This window comes from Cyprinus carpio, chromosome B11 (genome assembly GCF_018340385.1).
Source record: "Cyprinus carpio isolate SPL01 chromosome B11, ASM1834038v1, whole genome shotgun sequence".
Lineage (NCBI taxonomy): Eukaryota > Metazoa > Chordata > Actinopteri > Cypriniformes > Cyprinidae > Cyprinus > Cyprinus carpio.
In genome coordinates, this window is record NC_056607.1 from 8,527,116 (window position 1) to 8,547,710 (window position 20,595).

The 20,595-nt window shown below is 36.6% G+C and overlaps 2 protein-coding genes across 3 annotated transcripts in view; one reads left to right on the top strand and one right to left on the bottom strand.

Annotated features, from left to right (window-relative positions):
* Window positions 1-1,615: 1,615 nt before the first annotated feature.
* On the bottom strand, window positions 1,616-17,007 carry cdc42 (cell division cycle 42). Of its 2 annotated transcripts, none has more exons than XM_019069416.2 (6): window positions 16,858-17,006; window positions 7,864-8,006; window positions 7,607-7,679; window positions 7,087-7,196; window positions 6,113-6,310; window positions 1,616-3,000 (listed from the first exon to the last, which is right to left on the bottom strand). In XM_019069416.2, exons 2-6 carry the CDS (start codon window positions 7,966-7,968, stop codon window positions 2,911-2,913), a joined length of 576 nt encoding a protein of 191 aa, XP_018924961.1. In that variant the 5' UTR covers window positions 7,969-8,006; window positions 16,858-17,006; the 3' UTR covers window positions 1,616-2,910. The 2 variants fall into 2 exon arrangements, with proteins under 2 accessions (XP_018924961.1, XP_018924962.1); XM_019069417.2 differs by lacking the exon at window positions 1,616-3,000 and adding an exon at window positions 4,498-5,235 and having other exon boundaries at window positions 16,858-17,007.
* An 814-nt stretch (window positions 17,008-17,821) lies between these two features.
* The window catches only part of LOC109051934 (AP-5 complex subunit beta-1-like), a 4,061-nt gene continuing 1,287 nt past the window's right edge, over window positions 17,822-20,595 (top strand). The window contains exons 1-3 of the mRNA XM_019069415.2: window positions 17,822-17,941; window positions 18,067-18,222; window positions 19,141-20,595. The exon at window positions 19,141-20,595 is cut by the window's right edge and continues 1,287 nt beyond it. Coding sequence (XP_018924960.2) covers window positions 18,079-18,222; window positions 19,141-20,595 — 1,599 coding nt within the window. The 5' untranslated portion in view covers window positions 17,822-17,941; window positions 18,067-18,078. The remainder of the gene's footprint in view (window positions 17,942-18,066; window positions 18,223-19,140) is intronic.

Here is a 20,595-nt window from a genome sequence, read left to right on the forward strand (position 1 = left end):
GAGACATGTCTTTAGAGGGGAAAAAGCTTGCCTTCTTTTAAGGCACAAGGCCACTAAAATCAAGGGTTCAAGAAGTTGTAAAAAGAATAGACCTATAAACATGGGATTGGCACAATAGTACCTAACTCGACTAAATATTGTAGAAACTTAATTTTCTGTAAAGTTGCTTTGCAATGATCTGTATCGTAAAAAGCGCTATACAAATAAACTTGAATTGAATTGAATTAACTCGAGGTACTTCAGGTATAAAATCTCTCTCACTTTGAGGCCCACAAATTAAATGTACAAAAATGATTTTATTAACATAAAAAGCATATTAATTGCAAGTGTCTTAATGTTTCATCATTCAGCGTAAAATATATTTATGTAATATGAAACAACATCTATTCAGACATGTACTTAATTCTTTATATTAACACTACAGTAATGACTAGAAAACATGCTTATGATGAAAACGTCAAAGTGCAAAAAAATAAATAATAAATCTTAACCGACCAAAAATATACCATATCCTTTAAATAAACAAATTCAATATAACAATAATAAATCTCAATTCCTCTTTTTGATTTGAGCCGGCCAGCTTCTTGACAGGTTCTCGTGAGACTCACCTGATGACGGCAGCACAGCTGGTGATGTTTTCATAACAGTCATCATCTGCATCTGCTTTCTGGCAAGGTTGTCAGCAGGTTGAACCTGCACACTGATAATGATGCTGATAATGAGAGAAGTCATGCAGGTGGACACCCCCACCAACCAAAGGAATGCCTGCCATTCCACGGTTCATAATTAATGGTTTTCTGTGGCTGCTTAACACAAGTGTACACTGACAGCCATCACGTAAAAAACACTCAAGGAATGTGTCAATTCATCTATCCCAGTGTAATTTATAAATCTTGAGTAAAGTCAAAGACTATAGAATACCTTAAAGGGACTTTGGTAACGTTAGACTGTGTGCTGAAAACAATAGATTGAGCTAAAATGGGATTTTTAATTAGAATTTACAGCCAGGAACATAAGAACATAAAATATAAAACAGTTTATAAAATAATGCAATAAGCCCCAAGAAGCCATGGTTTACAGTGAATTTATAACAGTGAAGGGGCGTTGTTAGGCCTTAGCGGTTATAAATTCACCACGGCTCCACAGGGCTTATTGCTTTTATAAAACGGTAATTCCATATACGTAGTAAGGTTTCAGAGCAAAGTGTAATGATACAAATAAAAAGTTTTCTTCCACCAAACAATGTAGTTCCTCAGAAACAGTTGTGGTTCATTTGTGTGAAAAAATGACTAATGTAACATTCCCATGTGAATGCATTTAGAAAAATATCCACTAAGCTTTCACTGCTAAATTACTGATGAAGAGCCTATCCTTTACCTATCTGGTCATACAGCATACCCTGCTGGCAGAAATTATCACACTGACCTACAACTACAGTGCTGAGTCCAAAAACTGCTGAGGTTGAGGAAAAATAAAAAATGAAGAAATTTGTTTAGCAATTAAAAATAAAAAACAAAACAAAAAAAACGTACAAAGGTGTTCCTTTAAGTAATGATTCAGTTCAGTGTTCATTTTACAATACATGCTGCACCTTAAGAAAGGGATTGGAACATGATAAAGGCAATTAAGGTATAAGTTTAATATTTTTTTTCTCAAAAGAATGCATATACAGTACAAAGGAGAGACTTCATACATAGCATTTGGTTTACACCAAAACAAAAACAAAACAAACAAATAACTATGGAGGGGAAACAGACTGGAAATCAAACTAACACTGATCCACCTGTGTTGCACTATTAAACTTGGTTCTTGGTTCTGACAGAGGTTGCACTACCACATAAACATTCAACTGTTGCTTGATTTCTTTCTTAAAAACCACAGGTAGACCAGAGAATTGCTGTGGATCCAGCCCCTAAACAAAACAAAGGAGTGAAATGAACCTTTGAGGAAAACAAAATTAAGATAAAACAATCCAAAAAAAAAAAAAAAAAAAAAAAAAAAAATCATAACAAAGAAAAAAAAAAAACATTTGGTAAAATAAAAACAACTGGAGCCTACAACTTTTGTCAGCTTACATTATTATTAATGTTAACCTATCCGAAGGAACCTGGAGGCTTACCTACATGCATCACAAGTTCTGGAAAAACGCTTCCATGGTCCCAAGCAACACATTAGAACACGCCACTTGTTCTGCTAACACTGTTAGAAAGTTCCCTGCTTGAGATAGACCAATTTTTTTTTATTGGGGAGTCAAAATTATACATGGAAAGCAACTGAACCATTTACAGGACTGCTGTCTTGAATGCCTATTAAATGGGAATATTGGCAAAGAATAAAGAGCTATTTCTAAGCACTTCAGGTGATGATGTTCGAGTGTGGGAAAGGGATTACGGCAGACTCACGAACACATCTCCAAATATAATAATTCTTTTATTTCTTGGGCTAGTGACGTTTCGGATCAGGTCAGAGTGATTCGGTTGCCATTTTGAACACCGTACGATGTTTGCACAGCACAATGGAAAGAAAAACAACCTGAACCTACTTAAGACTTTAGCGACTGAGAGTGCCTGTGCAGTGGTACTACTGTATGTCACATTAACCCACTGAAATGTCAAAACAGGGCTGACAAACCAAGGCAGCATCTCTAATAAATCTCTCCATGAATTACAGAAGACCCCTGGAATTAAAACTAGAAAAGGCTCTCTAGGTTTTTATATTAAATGGGCATGTGGGTCATGTGTGGTTTTTGTTGTGTGTGTATGTGCATGTGTATGGTGGGTACTCTTTATTTCTTTATTGCAGAGCAAATATTGAAACTCACTTCTTTTACACATTGCTTTTTAGAGTGTAAAGCTGTGGACCAGCCTTAGCAGAGCAAAGAAGGGAGGGGAGAGATGTGTAACAGGGCGCTCATAGCAGCACACATTTAGGCTTCTTCTTGGGCTCTGGGGGCTCCAGGGCTGCCAAAATCGCCTCATCAAATACGTTCTTTAGGCCTTTCTGTGAACACAAAGCAAGGGAGAGATGGACACTCAACATGGGTCAACGCACAGACAAAGAAAAGAAAATAAATGGGTGGGTTGGGAACAAAATCACTTCTGCCAGACACAACATGATTCAATGATTTGGGACATTTGAAAACGCAAAATATAAGAACAGCATTGTAAAAATAATGGATAAGCAGCATGAACTAAATTTAAAAGTGTAACATTTACAAACATGAACCAAGCAACTAAGTACGCCAATTGGGAAAAAGCCAAAAAAGGAAAATAATTAATTGGGATGTGTTTTGAATGAAAATCTTTTTTTTTTTTAAAGCTAAATATATTTTCAAACTGTGCATAAGAGTGTTGCACTCCTACTTGTATCTAAAAGCATAAACAGTAAAACTGGTTAAAAGATTAGTCCACCCTCAACTGGAAGATACTTTAAAACTTGGAAGATATTCTGAAGAATGCTGGTAACCAGTTTTAGTTCCCATTGATTTCCATTATTTTTTTGTACATATAATGGAAGTCAATAGGAAATTAAACTCTTCAAAATATATTCTGTTTAAAAAAAAAAATATAAAAAAAAAAGTCATACAGGTTGGAATGACACCAGGGTGAGTAAATGGCGACAATTTTCATTTTTAGGTGGACTATCCATGTGGGATGTGTCAAATTTTTATTAATGACCAATTCTGCAGACACAGATTCCATGTGGGTCCACTAATGACCTGAAAATAAAAAATTCAGATGGTTGGCCAATTTCATAAAATGTGAACAATTTTTTATACTTCCTCTGCAAGTATTGAGTAAAACCCAGTCAACTGAAAAACCAACTGAATTAGCCATGCTGTGAAGTCATTCTGACACAACACAAAGTGTCAAACAAGAAAGTAGAAGTGCAAGCAAACACAGGCTCAGAGACCGAAGGGTTGGTGAGGTGAAGGGCTGGTCAAACAGAAACTCAGGCCTCTGGGTGAAATAACAAACATTCACAGGGACAAATGCAACCTGCAGTGTGGAACTGCTACAAGACTGCCCTCATCTGGGCAAACTGGGCAAGAACCTCACTTTCATGAGAATTTCACATTATTTTTGTTTGTTGACAAAACACCTCAAGTGACAGCTAAAGCAAGAGAGAACATGTACAATACACTTTTCTGTGCACATGCCCAGATTAGAGCCAAGGAGGAACTGCTGGGCACTTGGAAACAATAAGTATGACATTGTTTGAGAAAACTGTCCTCAGAAGGGTAGCCTGAGCAGTTCAAATGAATTCTGTGACAAGGCCCCACTGTGTGAGCCATAGTGAAAAGGATTTATTCACAAACAACTGGTGGAAGGTAGATGTGGATTATGTTTTGTGCAAAAAAACACTGTGGGTAATGTATAACAGTGTTGTGTTAGTGCTGGCATCAAAGTTGATCGAGCCATTTAAAAAAAAAACAACAACTCTGTATTTACTCTTTAAACAGCATTATGCATTAATTGACGAGAGAGACACATTAAGTAATGGCAATTGCAGCTGTCCTTTATTAATGGCACAAATAATTTCACAGGATTATATTAAGCCATTTAAACTCTCAAGACGTTGTACGGATGAGAATGGCACCAAATTGCAAATTGTAGCCATACGTTAAGTTTAGAATTAACTTTATATGATACAATTGTTACAGTACAAAATAAATACACTGACATAAGGAATAATGATTCTTGCAAATAAACTGAGGAGCAAAGTAATGAACCATTTTATCTTTGTCTGCTCTTAACACTAACAATGAAATAAAGACTATTAACTTTCATGTCTAAAGCAACATATCAGTACTTAAAGCAAAAACTATATATTCAACCCATCATTGTAAACTTCCACATTTTTATTTTCAAACCCAAAGTGCACATAATGACAGTAATAAAAATCTGTAGAAAGGAGAAAAATGTCACTCCCAATAGATGGGGCTAACGGTGGCAGTCTCCAAAGCCAACAAAAAAGTAGAAAAAAGAAAATACCAAAAGCAAATCCTTTAGTATTGGTGAAACAAGATACATATTTATGACGTCACATAAGAGATCGGGAAACTTGTCATTTCTGTGGAGCAAGAGGTAACTAAAGGAAGCAGCAAACATCTGGGGAAGAGTGGGGCGTTAGAAAGAGAGAGGTTTAAAATATACAGCACTTCCGTTTTCGCTGTGTTTCAGGAGGTTCGAGGGCAGCTAGGATAGCTTCATCAAATACATTCTTCAGACCTCGCTATGAACACAGAAGGGAAGGGAAACAGAATAAAGCACCAATGTTAGCAGTTACAGAAAACAGATGACTAAGAAAGAGAAGAGGTGCGATGTAAAGAGAGGAACTAGCACATTTCAACAGAGAACAGCAGCTAGTGAGGAAGAGAAGGTGCTTGAAGAAGAGCCTGTTGCACAGAAAGAACCACTAAGTAGTAATTCTACAGGTGCAGTTGCCACACAGGCCAATGGATGATACTAACAAATGAAAACAGATAAATTAGTGTGGCAGGCTTAAAAAAACCCAAACAAAACTAAAGTGCAAAACATAAACAAAATAAAATCATAATAGCTACTTTAAAATACATTCTTGGTCTTTATGTGAGAGACTGCAAATTCTTTATCATACCAATAACCCAATTAGATAAGAATCAACTATGTAGTCGCATAAATTATATTCTAGCAAGCATCAAGAAGAACTGCTGGTCAATGACAGATCAACCTCTAATCACAAACCAAAGGTTAATTTTCAAAAACAAAAATTCAAACAAACCACCAAGTCTCTGAGCCTCTGACCACATGCTATGAAGCTTCCACTTTCTTGTTAACATAAACAGTATTTAAACTGAAATAAAAAAATATATAAATAAAAACAAACCAGACCTGGAAGACTCTGTTTCAAAAATCAAATGTCAAATCTTATATCATCAGGACACTTCTTCTAACCACTGAGAATGACTAGAAAACATTTTTAGATGTTGAAATCTAAGACACAATCTTACTGAGGATATTTTGGCATGTTAGATGACCAACTAAAGAGTCAGTTTCTGTTTATAAAGAAGATGATATACATTCATGAACTTAACATCCCAATTGTGTGTTGTGCGTGAGACCTCACTCACCTGCGTCAGAGCGGAGCACTCCACATATTTGACAGCCTTCAGATCACGGGCCAGTTTCTCTGCTGTCTCCGGAGTGATGGGTTTCTGTTTGTTCTTGGCAAGCTTCTCGATGGTAGAAGGATCATCTCTCAGATCAATCTGCGTCCCCACCAGCAGGAAGGGGGTCTTTGGACAGTGGTGGGTGATCTCAGGTACCCACTGTAGGACAAAAAGGCCAATGGATCAGACCAATTTTTTTTTTTCAATCAACTTACATAATTGTTCTATAAATGACCAATATGGCCAGACTGAATACTTATATTAGGGCTGTGCAATTAATCGAATTCGACTGACATGCGCATCTCGTCAGTAAAGCAGATCCCTTGCTTAGTAGTAAATCTCCATCACATGCTTTCAGATTGAGCGGCATTAACTACACAGAGACGTAGTTCACTGACAATTAGGTAATATCGCGTTCATAATGGCAGATTAATCGCATTCGATTTCGCACGCGATATCGCCTAGTTTGTCAGTGAACTACGGCTCTGTGTAGTTAAATGACGCTTAATCTGAAAGCAGGTGATGGTTTACTACTAATCAAGGGAGCGGCTTTACTGACGAGATGTGCATGACAATCGAATGAGATTATACTTATATACTCTGGTGGCCTGCCACAGTTTCATAAAACGAAAACATTTTTAAACTTCTCAAAACATGTTTTTGACACTGTGTTTTGTGCCATTGCTTTGGCAAAGCATGCCAAACAAACTAAAAATCAAATGCGTGATATGGCTTAGTGCCCTAATCAAATTGTAAAATGCTGCGATTTAATTAAATGAGAATACAGTCTGTTGTGCAGCATGTTTCAAAGTGAAGCACACACATTTGGAAACGCAACAGACAACAGTTACGCATTGTTTTCACATTCGCATAAATTCCAACATTTTAATGGGACAAATTCATCGTCCTGGCAGGTTCAAATAATTCAAGCTCACCTTTTCTTTGACGTTTTCAAACGAAGAAGGTGAAACAACTGAGAAACAGACTAAGAAGACATCTGTCTGAGGGTAGCTCAGGGGTCGTAATCTATCATAATCTTCCTGACCTGCAAAGAGACGGAAATGAAAGGATAAATTAAAACCAAGAATGCATTTGCAATCCTAAGTAGCCAATGGACGTCAATCAGTCATGCTGCCAATGGTGCATTTGAATACATGCAGAGCAAAAAAACTCTGGTCCCACAATCCTCCAGAAAAAGCAGTTTCAAGCTCAACCACCCTCCACAGGAATGTGTGGAATTCTCCAAAGCTCCTGAGGTCTAATTTCTATAACAATGATCATCATGAATGTTTTTTCCCCATCAGCCTATGAGCTCCACCCTCACAAATAGACACTCTAAAAGCCAGAGAAATTCCTACTGTCAAACAGGTTTTATTAAAGCTTAATGATGATGCAGATTAATTAATAAGCTATAAATGAAAGTGAAGAGGTTGAACCAAGTAATGTGTACTGTACCTGCAGTGTCAAACAACCCAAGGGTGTACGGCTCACCACCAATCATAACCGTAACTGCATAGTTATCAAAGACCTGTAAGCAAAGCAAGAAAGTGTTCTTTGTACATTCAGGAAACATTTTTGTTTGTTTTCATACAATAAAAGGATTACAGCCACTGAAATCCGGCTGGAAAAAAAAATCATAAACATGACAGGTCAAGACACGAGACTTCAATAATACAAGGGAACATGAAAAGGAACCGGAAAATGATACTCACCGTTGGTACATATTCGGAGGGGAATTTATTAGTTGTATAGGAGATTAATAGACAGGTTTTACCCACTGCACCATCACCAACAACGACGCACTTGATCGTCTGCATAGCTGTGCTTTTACAAATCCACTGTTTTCATTCAAGATCTATGCAATGAAAGACAAAAACGTTCACATGAGACACTTTATTCAGTAATAGCTGGCTCACCACTAGTGTGTCAGTCTCAAGTTTAGAAGGTGTAAAGAGAGACACTAAAGCACATGTGTATTACACAACATCTCTATGCCCACTACTATTATGCGTGCAGAGTAAAATACAGATATAACCACAGAAACAGTTTTCTCAAATCTTTACTGTATTCTATAACATACATAGAGAGATAGAGCAGAAAGAGTAAATGAGATCATTCATGACAGCAATATTCAGAGCGGAAACCGTATTTAGCAGGGCTTAAAGGGATACTCCACCCCAAAATGAAAATTTTGTCATTAATCACTTACCCCCATGTCGTTCCAAACCCGTAAAAGCTTTGTTTGTCTTCGGAGCACAATTTAAGATATTTTGGATGAAAACCTGGAGGCCTGTGACTGTTCCATAGACTGCCAAGTAAATAACAGTGTCAAGGTCCATAAAAGGTATGAAAGTCGTCGTCAGAATACTCCATCTGCCATCAGACGTGCAATCTGGGTTATATGAAGCAACGGCAACATTCTTTGTAAGCGAAGAAAACAAAAATAACAACTTTATTCAACAATTCCTTTGTCAACAGTCTCCTCTGTGTGCCTGTAAACAGTCTCCTCTGACCGTATGCTGTGTATGCTCTTCTGTATCATCCGCGCCACAAGGATGTACTGTTTCTACGTGTATTTAGCTTTGATTTGAAATAAAACAGTGCATCCTTGTGGCAGAGGAGACCGTTGACAAAGAAATTATTGAATAAAGTAGTTATTTTTGTTTTCTTCGCTTACAAAAAGTGTTCCCGTCTCTTCATATAACCCAGATTGCATGTCTGATGGCAGATGGAGTATTCTGACGACGACTTTCATGCCTTTTATGGACCTTGACAGTGTTATTTACTTGGCAGTCTATGGAACAGTCACAGGCCTCCAGGTTTTCATCCAAAATATCTTAAATTGTGTTCCGAAGATGAATGGAGCTTTTACGGGTTTGGAACGACAAAGGGGAAAGTGATTAATGACAAAATTTTCATTTTGGGGTGGAGTATCCCTTTAAGTCTCCTTTACTGCGTGATCTGAACTGACCATATGATTTAAATCAGTGTTTCCTGCACCACAAAACAAATATAGCCTACAGCACAGACAGTGTTGACAGATTCACAATCAAATGGCTTTGTGTAAGTTACTAGTTATTCACTAAATCTATCAAACTAGTTACTAAACCAACACCGACCAGACCACACTCACTCACTGTTGTTCATAGAACAAAGTGTAGCTAAATATTCAAAAACGCAACAAAACTTGGTTTTTGTAACAGAACTATATTTTAATTAAAAATACTTTGACTTGAATACCAAAACAGACTGACAGAAGAAGACCTAATCTGAAGAGTGAAATATCTCACGCTGCTTTTTCAGTGTTAGAAACTAAATGTGTTGTTGGTCTGCAAGCATAAAACACCCACATTAGAAACTTTAACAAGCCTAGCTGCTATCAAAACAAAATGTGTGAAATTAATCAGTCCCCATTAACTGCTGCAGATGCGAGAATAAGTCATATTCAAATCAATTTCACATCCTTCAATGTCTCACAGATAGTTACATTTGTGCAGTAATAAATGTCCTTTAATTAGTCTGGCATGAGATTGGCTCATATTATATGCATCCAAGAAATGGTGTGTGCAATGACTGAGAAATGGTTTCACTTAAATGCATTATGGCTTTTCTTTAACCCACCTACCCTGAGCTGATGGAAACAACTGAAGCCTGAAACTTGCAAAATGCATACTACTAGACTGAAAATCGCAAATATTTAAAACGTTAACATAGTTTTGTCTTCTATTGTGTTCTGATTGCAGACTAGGTGCATCAATTACAAGATCATTCTCCACTCAAGCCCCTTTCACACTGCGATTATGGAAAACACTAGGGGTTGCATGACTACTGATTTCTGCTAGTCGATTTCTTAAAAAATACTCGACTTAAAAAGTTACTCGACTACTCGTGGTTCATGCTACTGTAAATGAAAAGACATTAAATAGTTCTTATCAATAAACGCTTCTTAATTCATAGCCTAATGCAACAATTACATATTAAAATTTTCATGTAACAGTATTTGTATCTGTAACAATCGCAATATTATTCGTATCTGCATTCGGATAAAACCAGGTGGAACGTCGTACAGTTACTTGATAAGACCGTTATGACTATCTTTTTTTTCATAGTTATCACTGAACAAGTATGCTGTGTTAATTAAAATAATTATTAATTTCTAAACAAATATATTTATCATGCAAGCAGAGTGATGTCATGACAAATGTTTAGTGATCATTTGAATGAGACTGAATTAATTCAATGTGCACATTTGTAATTACGCAGAACTCTTTAAGCGAGTCTTTTTTTTTTTACTTCACTAAGCAAATGTGCGTGTGCCTGCCACACAAACCAAAAAAAGATAAAGATGCAAACATGTAGGCCAAGCAGAAAATGTATCTGTATCCAAGTTGATTATTAGTAGAGATCGACCGATATGGGTTTTTTTTTAGCCGTTTAAGTTGTTTTTTTTTAGAGGTCAGGGTCAGCCGATGGCCGATATGTGCTGCCGATTTTTAGGGCCGACATCTTGAAGTTTTCCCCCTCATTTGCATGCTAAAATGTCACACTAATAATACGTGGATGCACAACATTTCTAAACTTATCATCATTTATTTAGCACTGACTTGAACCATCTCTCGAATCTTAATTTTGTGCACTGCACGGTATTACAAATAAAAAAATATATATATATTTAAAGTTAACCAAACAAATCAATAAACTGACCAAGTATTAAATATATAAAACAGGTAATATATATATAAAAGTCAATCATTTACATAAAAGTTTTAGAGCATTTATCAAGCAGAATTTTTCAAGTTTTTTGGAACATAAATGTAAACTTAAATATACATTTAAATAAAAGAAATAAAATTTTATAATTAAAAATCAATTAAACTGAAAAATATAAAAAAATAATATATATAAAAAATAAATAATAGTAGTGGTGCAAACACACTAGCAACCAGCAACATTTGTGTTTGGTATAAATGACACAGAACATCTAAAGTGCATTCTAACTTCAAACTTACATCGCAGTCTGTTCATTATTAAAATAAAGTACAGTCAACCAAACATATAAAAGGTTACACTGGTCAGTTTAAATAGACCGTAGTATACCGGTCCACTCTGCTGTTATGCCAAGGACGTTTCTGCTCATGTGAAGAGGATGATCTTTTGCGTCTATTTTACATTAAAAAAAATTTAAAATATTATAGTTTAACATTCAGATACATTGCGAATATGGAAACATTTGGATATGTGCAGAACGAGACGTGAGCAACAACCTCCAAATACATCTAGCCAAACCCGCGCGCGCTCGTCCTCGTCTGCACGCACGCACTGTCACGATCTAATGCACTGTAAATGCCAGATTTTTTAAAACAAATAGGCCTACCGGAATGCAAACATTCAAAATCGAACATTTTGCAGAACAGGATCAAAATAAAGTACTGGTCATTAATACTCGCATAAAATGTTTAATGTGAAAAAAGCGGTTCACGGACTGCGCAGCACAGCCACAAGCGCCACAGTTACGTTTGGGATAATTTTATTTTTAATACTATAGTGTCATTTGAAAACATTGCAATTGCGTTTTAAAATACAACAACAAGCACCACGAAACCATTTAAAGAGGCGCATTCAGCGGTCTCCTTGACGGAAAACAGTCAACTAAGTAAAATGATCTCAAATGTACAGCGCGCTCTCTTCATTTTATCAAATGATCATAATCACATATTCATTTTACAGTCCTTCTACTAGCATTTTATTCAGACTAAAACCCCTTTAATTTGGGTGAGAAAGCTTTTTTTCCGAGTGGCTTTTGCGCATAATAATAATACCGCTGCAGACGCATTTTGCACCATTAAGCTTATTCATTGATTGTTAATTTAAACGACGATCGATCATGGAAATGATCAAATATTGACATCCCTAAATGCAAATGAGTTGGATGGAAACCTGGCTATTGTCTGCCTCAAACAATGCTTCCGAACAAATGTCATTCACCGTTCTGGACTGCTCCAGGACAGCTGTCTCTCCGAGCACGGTGCTGTCTGTGAGCGGGGCGGAGTAACGGAGCGCTCAATCACGCTGCAGTGTTTGTGAGAGCTGCCACCTACTGCACCTCATTTACAGATTGAAATTCTCTGACTACCTTTATCTCCCAGGACTGTTGTTGAATCTTCCAAAAGTTTTGGCTTGGGGTCCTTCACATGCGGCAGCAGCACTTTCCACCGCACCAATAACACGGGGCTGCCCGCCGACGTGCCTGAATTTAAATTGGCGCTACTAAACACAGAAATCGTCCGATGCCGATATATTAAAAAATGACAAATATCGACCCGATATATCGGTCGACCTCTAATTATTAGCCTACTCTTGAGAGAGAACTGTTTTTTTTTTAAAGACTGAGACGCGCAACGCGGCTGTTTGATTGGTGAGCGCGCTGTGCTTATTCCATTCATTCGTATCATATTGTAGCCTAAGATTTAAATCATTGACTTTTAAATATATACAAATAATAGAACGTGTATGATGTATTATTTTAATAGGTGATATTACTCTTGCTAAGCTCTGATTTATGAGAGATGCACGGAGAGGCAACAGCAATGCGGTGTTTGATTTGCGCTCTTTTCGTTCATAAAGTTTACATTCATTCACTTCACACTCTATTGTGTGACTTTAGAGTTCTGTGTATAATAGTGCGCTGATCCCTTGGCTCAACTGTATTCTAGCAAACACCAGACTGTGCCAGCTTCAGCCAAATATTCAGGCAGAATTATTCCTCGTCCGTTATTCATTTTTGAAGCCATTATCCGTGCCATTCCGAATAAAGTATTCTGCTTCGGGCACACCCCAATTATTACATTACATATTTTAATTTTACATGCTACATAGGTAAAGTCATAGAAGTATAAGCTACACATAATATTGTAATCCTAAAATTCACGTTGTACTTGCAAACTCTGTGCATGCATTGTGGTTAATGCATGCTCGAGTAGTCGATCGTTTCCGACAGCGCCAACTAGTGGTTGATGTAGTCGATCACTCAACTACTCGATTAGTCTATACAAGCAAGAAAACTCACGGGTAATCTGTCCCGGCAATTGTTCCTGGGTTGCTAGATTTTGCCCTTTTCACACTGCCAGTGATTTCCCGGAATATGTGCATGCGTTCACACACAACCCGTGAAGGTCCCGTAATGACAGGTGTACGAGTCAAAAACGCTAGGCACGTTAACTTCCACTTAAGCTGGCGAACGATCTCAGCTTCAGCTCGGATAATGAGGAGCTAACTGATCTCTGCTTCATTACAGTTTGCACATATTTGCACATATTTTTTCATTGCGAACGTTGATCTGCCTTCAAAACACCTGGTAAAAAGAGTCAGACGATAACATACGTCATCACTACGACACACCCTTTACGGGATTGGTTCTGGCTTTTGTTCACACAGAATGTTACTAGGTCCCCAACCCGAGATTGATCCTGGAATCAATCCCGGGACATGTTCGCGTTCACACAGACGGCACTCCGGTAATTTTCTGGCAATTTTCCGGGACCAACGTGCAGTGTGAAAGGGGCTTCAAACTGTTACAAAACCATCAACATATTCTTACACTAATACAGATCAGCAGAGTACACTCGAGTGGGGGGGGGGGTGTTTTGGCTTGGGGTGTGCCCAAAATGTGAATTATAGGGGAAAACAACTAACGAATCCTTATACCGTGGTTGCCATTGACTTCAATAGTATTTTTTTTCCTACTATGGAAGTCAATGGCAACCACCAACTGTTTGATTACCAGCGATCTTCAAAATATCTTCTTTTATGTTCAACATAAGAAAGCAACTCATACAGATTTGGAACGACATGATGGTGAGTAAATGACAATTTTCATTTTTGGGTGAACTATCCCTTTAACTAAAATTTGAGAATATAAATTTGGCAATAAAATCTGTAATGTGTAAAAAGAACTTATATAACCATGTAAACAAAATTAATAAACCATATACATCAAATTGACAAACTGGCCTCTAAAACAAAGACAAAATTCAACAAAAGTCGGTTATACAAGCTATTACATGCACACTGTAAAGAGTTTTTGAAAAATAAAATTATGTCACAGACAATAGCAAACAAAGAATGAACGAAAAGCAAGCACAAACATTTCAACACCTATGTAAATTTAATTTCTGGTATAGTTCACATTTAAAACATTCAAATTCCCCCCCTCTGTTCTGATTGTGGGTCACTGCGGCTTTAAACTCAAGCATAACTTCTCCAGTTTCTGCACATCATACAGTGGGTCAGTATGCTAAACCACCATCCACACCACACAGACCCCGAGCATGTGTAGAGGACACACGGGGGCAGAAAAGAATAGCATAGCAGCAGCAGCCCTTTCCTCTGGTGTGCAGAGGGGAAGCAGGGGACTGAAGTGCAAGACCGAGAGAACCATTTCCTGCTGTTTGCACCGCGCCTGAGCAGCAGCTAAGCCTCTGCAGAGCTATGCAGCAGTAAGCGGGTGAGCCTTCAAGCTCACAGATGGTCAGGACGAGGAGATGGAAGCCCATCCCGGCTGTTTCCTTCCCCTCGCACACTGCAATCTGCGGAAGCAAGGCCTGACCTCATTCTACAGTCAGTGAAAAACCCACAAACAAAAAGTGGTGTACTGGAAATAACTGTATTAAGGCCAAACTTCAGTTTCCTTCAAGCTCTAGAGACTGTGTAAAGCAATATAATCCTGATTCATGTGCAAACCTAGACAGCAAATCCGTGCTCTTTAAAACCAGGGTACATTTGGACAAGCCTATTTGGATCAGGCTCACCTCTAATTCTTCTTTCCCCCCAAATCCACCCTGATTTTTGGGATGGAAAATATTTGACTATGCATCATCAGCCATTTATATGATGATAAACACATAAAATTAATAAAAGTACTGCAGGCATATGGAATTGAATGACCAGTTATGCTTTTTATACACGGTTACATTTACACAGTAATAATTTCCTTTAATTATTCCTTTAATTAGGGATTATTAAAATAAATTCCTTTAACTAGACTTTGTTTCTCGCAATTCTTTTATGAACAAAGAACTGCAAAATATAAACTCAAAATTAATTATTTACACCGCACAATTCTGACATTTTTCTGAAGTTTGTAACTTGCAATTTTGAGTTCTTCTCAGAATTTAAAAAATGGCAGAATTGAGTAAAAAGTCAGAACTGAGATTAAAAAAAGAGAAGCGGGTTTCCATAGATGTGATGATTGACAAGCTTATATTATATGTATACATTATGCATGAAGAGTGTGATAAAACACTGAAATAATATAGAATAATTTTATTCCAGCATCTGACAATATAGTATATACAAGAGTTTTGCAATAGAAATGTTATATAACTATTTTGTTGTTAGCAATATTGTTACGTAAATATTAATATGTAAATGTGAGCCAAACTGTTTTGCTATCCTGTCTTTGTAGCTACACATTTTGCACCTGAGGACAAACGGCTTTTATGTAAAAACATAAGTAATGATCCACCCTACACATTAAATAGATTACTTTTAAAGCTGCTGCTTTCCAAATGGTGCTATTAGTAGAAAATTAATGAACCATTTATAGGAAGAATATGAGTAAAAAAATATCGCCTATTTCTAGTATAAAACACAAGTACAGATTAGTTCTACCTGGATTCGTCCATTCTTCTCATGCAAGTCCTGCCTTCTTCCTGTGATAGTTTAACGATTCATTGGTGGCAGGAAAAGCATTTCCTTAATGACCAGAAGAACTTTAAAAGAGAACTTGTTGCAAAATACATAATGATGCAAGTAAAAATTATGCTGCATCCTCCTCTATCAAACAAATTCATCTGAGAGGGAGTAATGCTTTGGTACCTCATTCACTGGTACATCATTCAGTCTACAAGAAAAAAAAAGTACCTTGGATGCAAATATCCATTTGTAATTCATATACCTTTAATTTTCACAACCTACAACCTGCAGACAAGTCAATATTAACAGTGCTAAAAACAGACAAGGACTATAGAAATAATGCATATGTTATGTGTTAGAGAGAGACAGAGACATTCTGTATATATGTTAAGATCAATAACAGGCCTGCCAGTGTCATCGATACTAAATACAAACTCAGATTCAATGCCACATTATTATATATATATAAAAAATTAAAAAATAATGCAGCATTTCTGAATTTCCAATGATGCTATACCACTGAAGGCCACCAAAACACAACATTTTTAATGAGCATTCACTGCACAACTCCTTTATAGCAATCAATCTGCATTTAAGACCAATTAGCAATAATATGCTAACATGAAAATATAACGATGACAGTTATCCGTCGTCAACAGGCGACTGCAACGGATGACCGACTGAAAGCCAGAAATGGCTTTTTATTTAACACCGACAAAACTTCAGTTAATTACTGTATTAACACAGACCTTACATATATGTGATACAATTACAAGATAATAATTGTGAAAGCGCTTAAGGTAAAATCTGACCGGTTCTCCTCAGCCTCAGCTAGCCGCCTGTGCTAACTGCCGTCCGGTGCCATTTAACACGTTTAATTCGTTAAATACCCATTCAAAATATATCTACTCTTACAGTGCGCATTCATAACTCGATGTTGCACCAAGTCAAGCGCTGATATTGATTATAAGAAGAAAAATCTAGTTAATATTTAGAGCGTCATTGGCACTCACCGTATCCTTTCTGCTGGTTTCTCTGCGCCGGGCGTTGGCAGGTCCGCGCGCTCGGGGTTTCCAGAACTGAAGAGCAGGGGCGCGAGCGACGCTGCGTCACTCCATCACACTTCAGTAGAGCGAGAACTTCTGATTTTTGCAAAATGCAAAGCTAATACAATATATGCAACGTTTTATCGTTTCATTTTGATATGTACAGTAAACCCCTTATCTACATCGTTCTATTTCAGTTTGACTTAAGATTCAATTAATATTTCATTAACAAGGAAGGAGCAAAGATAAAGCAGGAGTTTGTCCATGCACGGGGAAAAAAATAAAAAATAAATAATAATAATAATTTGCCATTTACGAGTTAATTAATTAGTTTTACACAAACTGTGATAATCATGAATATATATTAATATTTATAATAATAGGATTGATATGTGAAATGATGTCTTAAAATATTTCCCTTCGAATATGTTTTATATACTGTTACTTTACATACTTAAAAACATGTCTTATTTTAATTACGTATATGTTGCTATCATTTATTTATTGGATTTTGCAGCAGTGTTAGTGTAATGGCAGCAATAAACTCTGATATCTGTCAATATAAGAAATGCATTACCTTATCTTACAACCCAGGAGCTTATTATTCATTGTAAAGGGTATGATATAATTATTTGTAATTATTTATATTTTTTATTATTTTTTATTATTATTATTTTCTACTTCTCTAAATATTGAACTCACCACACGATGTCAGTAAAGTGCTCGCCAACGTCACCGTTTCAAAATAAAAGCACACTGTCTCAGCTCAGAAATATGAGTGTAAATTATAGTGTAATAGAGTGTAATATTAAAATAAAGTTATTTTTAAAAATCTACAAATATTCACTATACAATTATATAATGAAACCAAACCAAATTATTATGGGATATTTAAATATCGGCGACTTAGACTTTCATTTTAAAGTGTAGTGATGTCACTACGCGGTTTATCATATGACAACTTCTGAACAGATGATTTCCAGAGATGTCAATAGTTGGATGTTACATACTAGTAAATTGCTTTATTTATATTTAAAGAGTGATCTGATAGGTAAGTCTTTAAATTTAAAGAATGCGCTTTTTATGTTAATGTTCAGGTGCATTATTAAATCAATGTAACGTCACTGCCATGCACGCACAATCTACTAACGTTACTTTTCTAATCGTAAATCACAGTTTATTTACAGAATGACTATTGCGGATCTCTGGGATCAGAGAATATCCGCCTTTCTACTGAGTCTATCTCAGTTTTTGGCCACCACCAGCACGGAGAGTTTCTTGGCTGAACTCCTACACGAGCTGCGGAATGATAAGACCAACGATCAGCTCAAGGTAACTAAAGCACGCACTTCATATTTATGGCACTGTAATTTATAAAATACTATATGTGCATGAATACAGACGTTGAAGTAATAGAAAAATATTATAAATATAAAATGCGTAGTAATATTTTATATATTAATATAAAATATAAAAATATTCTCTATTTTTAAGGTGATGTAAAACAAAACTGACTAGGATTTTATATATATATATATATATATATATATATATATATATATATATATATATATATATATATATATATATATATATATATAATGTGTGTGTGTTGAATGTTCTATTTATATTGAATATCTGTTTATGAGCAAGATGTGTATACACTATGCTTTAGAATGGTATATTTCAAATAAACAAATATGCTTTTATTATAATACATTCTTGTATTTTTTTCACAACAGGGTCAGTTCAGTTTAATTGAGATACTATTATAGTTTTTAATTATTATGAATTTGTTTTTATTTTCAGTTTCTGATTTATTTTTATTTTTAAAGTCTTAAACATTTTGTGTATTTTTATATTTGTTTATTTTTTGTTTTCAATATGTATATAGTTTTTTTATTAACTTTATTTAAGTTTTAGTTATTTTAGTACATCAAGTTAGAAATATTGTCTTAGCTGAAATAATATATATATATATATATATATATATATATATATATATATATATATATATATATATATATATATATATATATATAAATTCAAGTAGCCTAATATTTATTTCAAGTGATGAAAGTTTTTAATGGTGTTATTTTTAGTTAATTATAAAAACCCTGCTCCACAATATTTGCAGCTTTTGCAGTAACTAGACCCTTTAATTACCATAAAGCTTTGTTTAAATGCTGTCCATTTTCCATGTAATTAACTTGCTTTTGTGTAATATTGTGATTTTTTTTCCCCTTATAAACACTCCTTGTGTCTGTTCTACTGGAGCATCCAACCATTCTCTGCCCTTCTGCCTCTGTGGGAGAGGAAACGGCCCTTGAACTCCTGTCAGTCTTCTCTCACACACCACAGAAATCCATCGTGCTCAAGTGCAATGTCATGCTGGCCATCACCAATGTGATAATATGCACATCCTGCCTGAATACCCACACAAAGACGGCTGAAGACTGGCTTGACCTGCTATTTCAGATGATCCAGGACATCAATGACTACAGATGTGGTCTATCCCAGCAGCCAATAAGGGCCACCGCTTGTGATTGCCTACGAGAAATGGAAACCTGTAGCCCTGGCCTTCTTTCTCAAAAGTTAGAGGCCCTGTATCTTCTAAAACAGCAAGAAACCACAGTCCTGCATCAGTCCTACTGTTTGCTTTATACACTCGGGCTGAAGAACGCCATAAGGATCTTGACAAACCAAAAAGATGTTACTGACCTAGAGTTTAAGAGTATCTTAGGAGGAAATGAAGGGTTTGCATGGAAAAGTAATCAGTTAGAATTGACCTCATTGCCAATAAACATGCTGGTGCAAGTCCCACGTTTGACACAAGGACTGGATTGTAAAGAACTCAAATCTATAATGTCTTTGCTCTTAGAGGAGTCTTACCTGCTAATGCCTATTTCCCAGTCTGCCCTACTTAGGGAGCTTGTAGAAGTTGTCGCAATGGTCCCGGGACTCTCTCGGACGCTATTCAAATCGCAGCTTCTGCGACTCTTCGGAACGGCAGATGTTTCACTCATGCATGCCACGCTCTTTATGAAGGACACGTTCACAGATAGCCTTTTCACCACAGAGGACGAGAACTTCCTACTCAAGCGTCTCGTGGGCATGGCCCAGCATCCGCTCCTAAGAATTACAGAAAAGCTCTTCTACATGGAATGCATCCTGCACTTCCCTGAGAACCGACCCATATCCAGCAGCGGAGAAGAGAGTTTACCCGTTCTGGTCACGCCACGTCTGGCAGCGTTTCTTCATCCAACGGTTTTCAATGATAGTGCAACTATGCTCTGCAGGCTAAACCTTCTTTGTTTGGTGCACCTTGAAGCCAATGAGGGTGAAGCGGACAAAGGAATCGGCTTCCTGTTTGATCACATTATGGCCCTTTTAAAAATCGTAGACAATGACGGTAGCAGAGAAGTGGTGGTGACCTCTCTCAGAGCGTTGTTTATTTTTCTCATGCACTTCAGTGGCATGGAAGAACTCTCTGAGAAGCTGATTGACAAATTATGCGACATGTATTCCAGACATTCGCGACTTGCTCCGAATTTGATTGGCCTCGCGGATCGCATCCAGGAGCATCCCAGACCAGTCTGGTCGGTCAAGTTGCTAAGAGGGCTTCAGAAACGCATTATGGAAATGCCTCCATTGCAGTTGACGATTCATAATTTGAGTTGGCACTTGAAAGTCTTGAAAAGAGTG

Bases quoted from the DNA above. Each gene is read 5' to 3' on its own strand.
- cdc42 (XM_019069416.2), bottom strand. From the start codon at position 7,968: ATGCAGACGATCAAGTGCGTCGTTGTTGGTGATGGTGCAGTGGGTAAA. The intron at 7,680-7,863 runs GTGAGTATCATT...CTTTGCTTACAG, and splicing joins CCTCCGAATATGTACCAACG to GTCTTTGATAACTATGCAGT. The intron at 6,311-7,086 runs GTGAGCTTGAAT...TTTGTCCTACAG, and splicing joins TTGAAAACGTCAAAGAAAAG to TGGGTACCTGAGATCACCCA.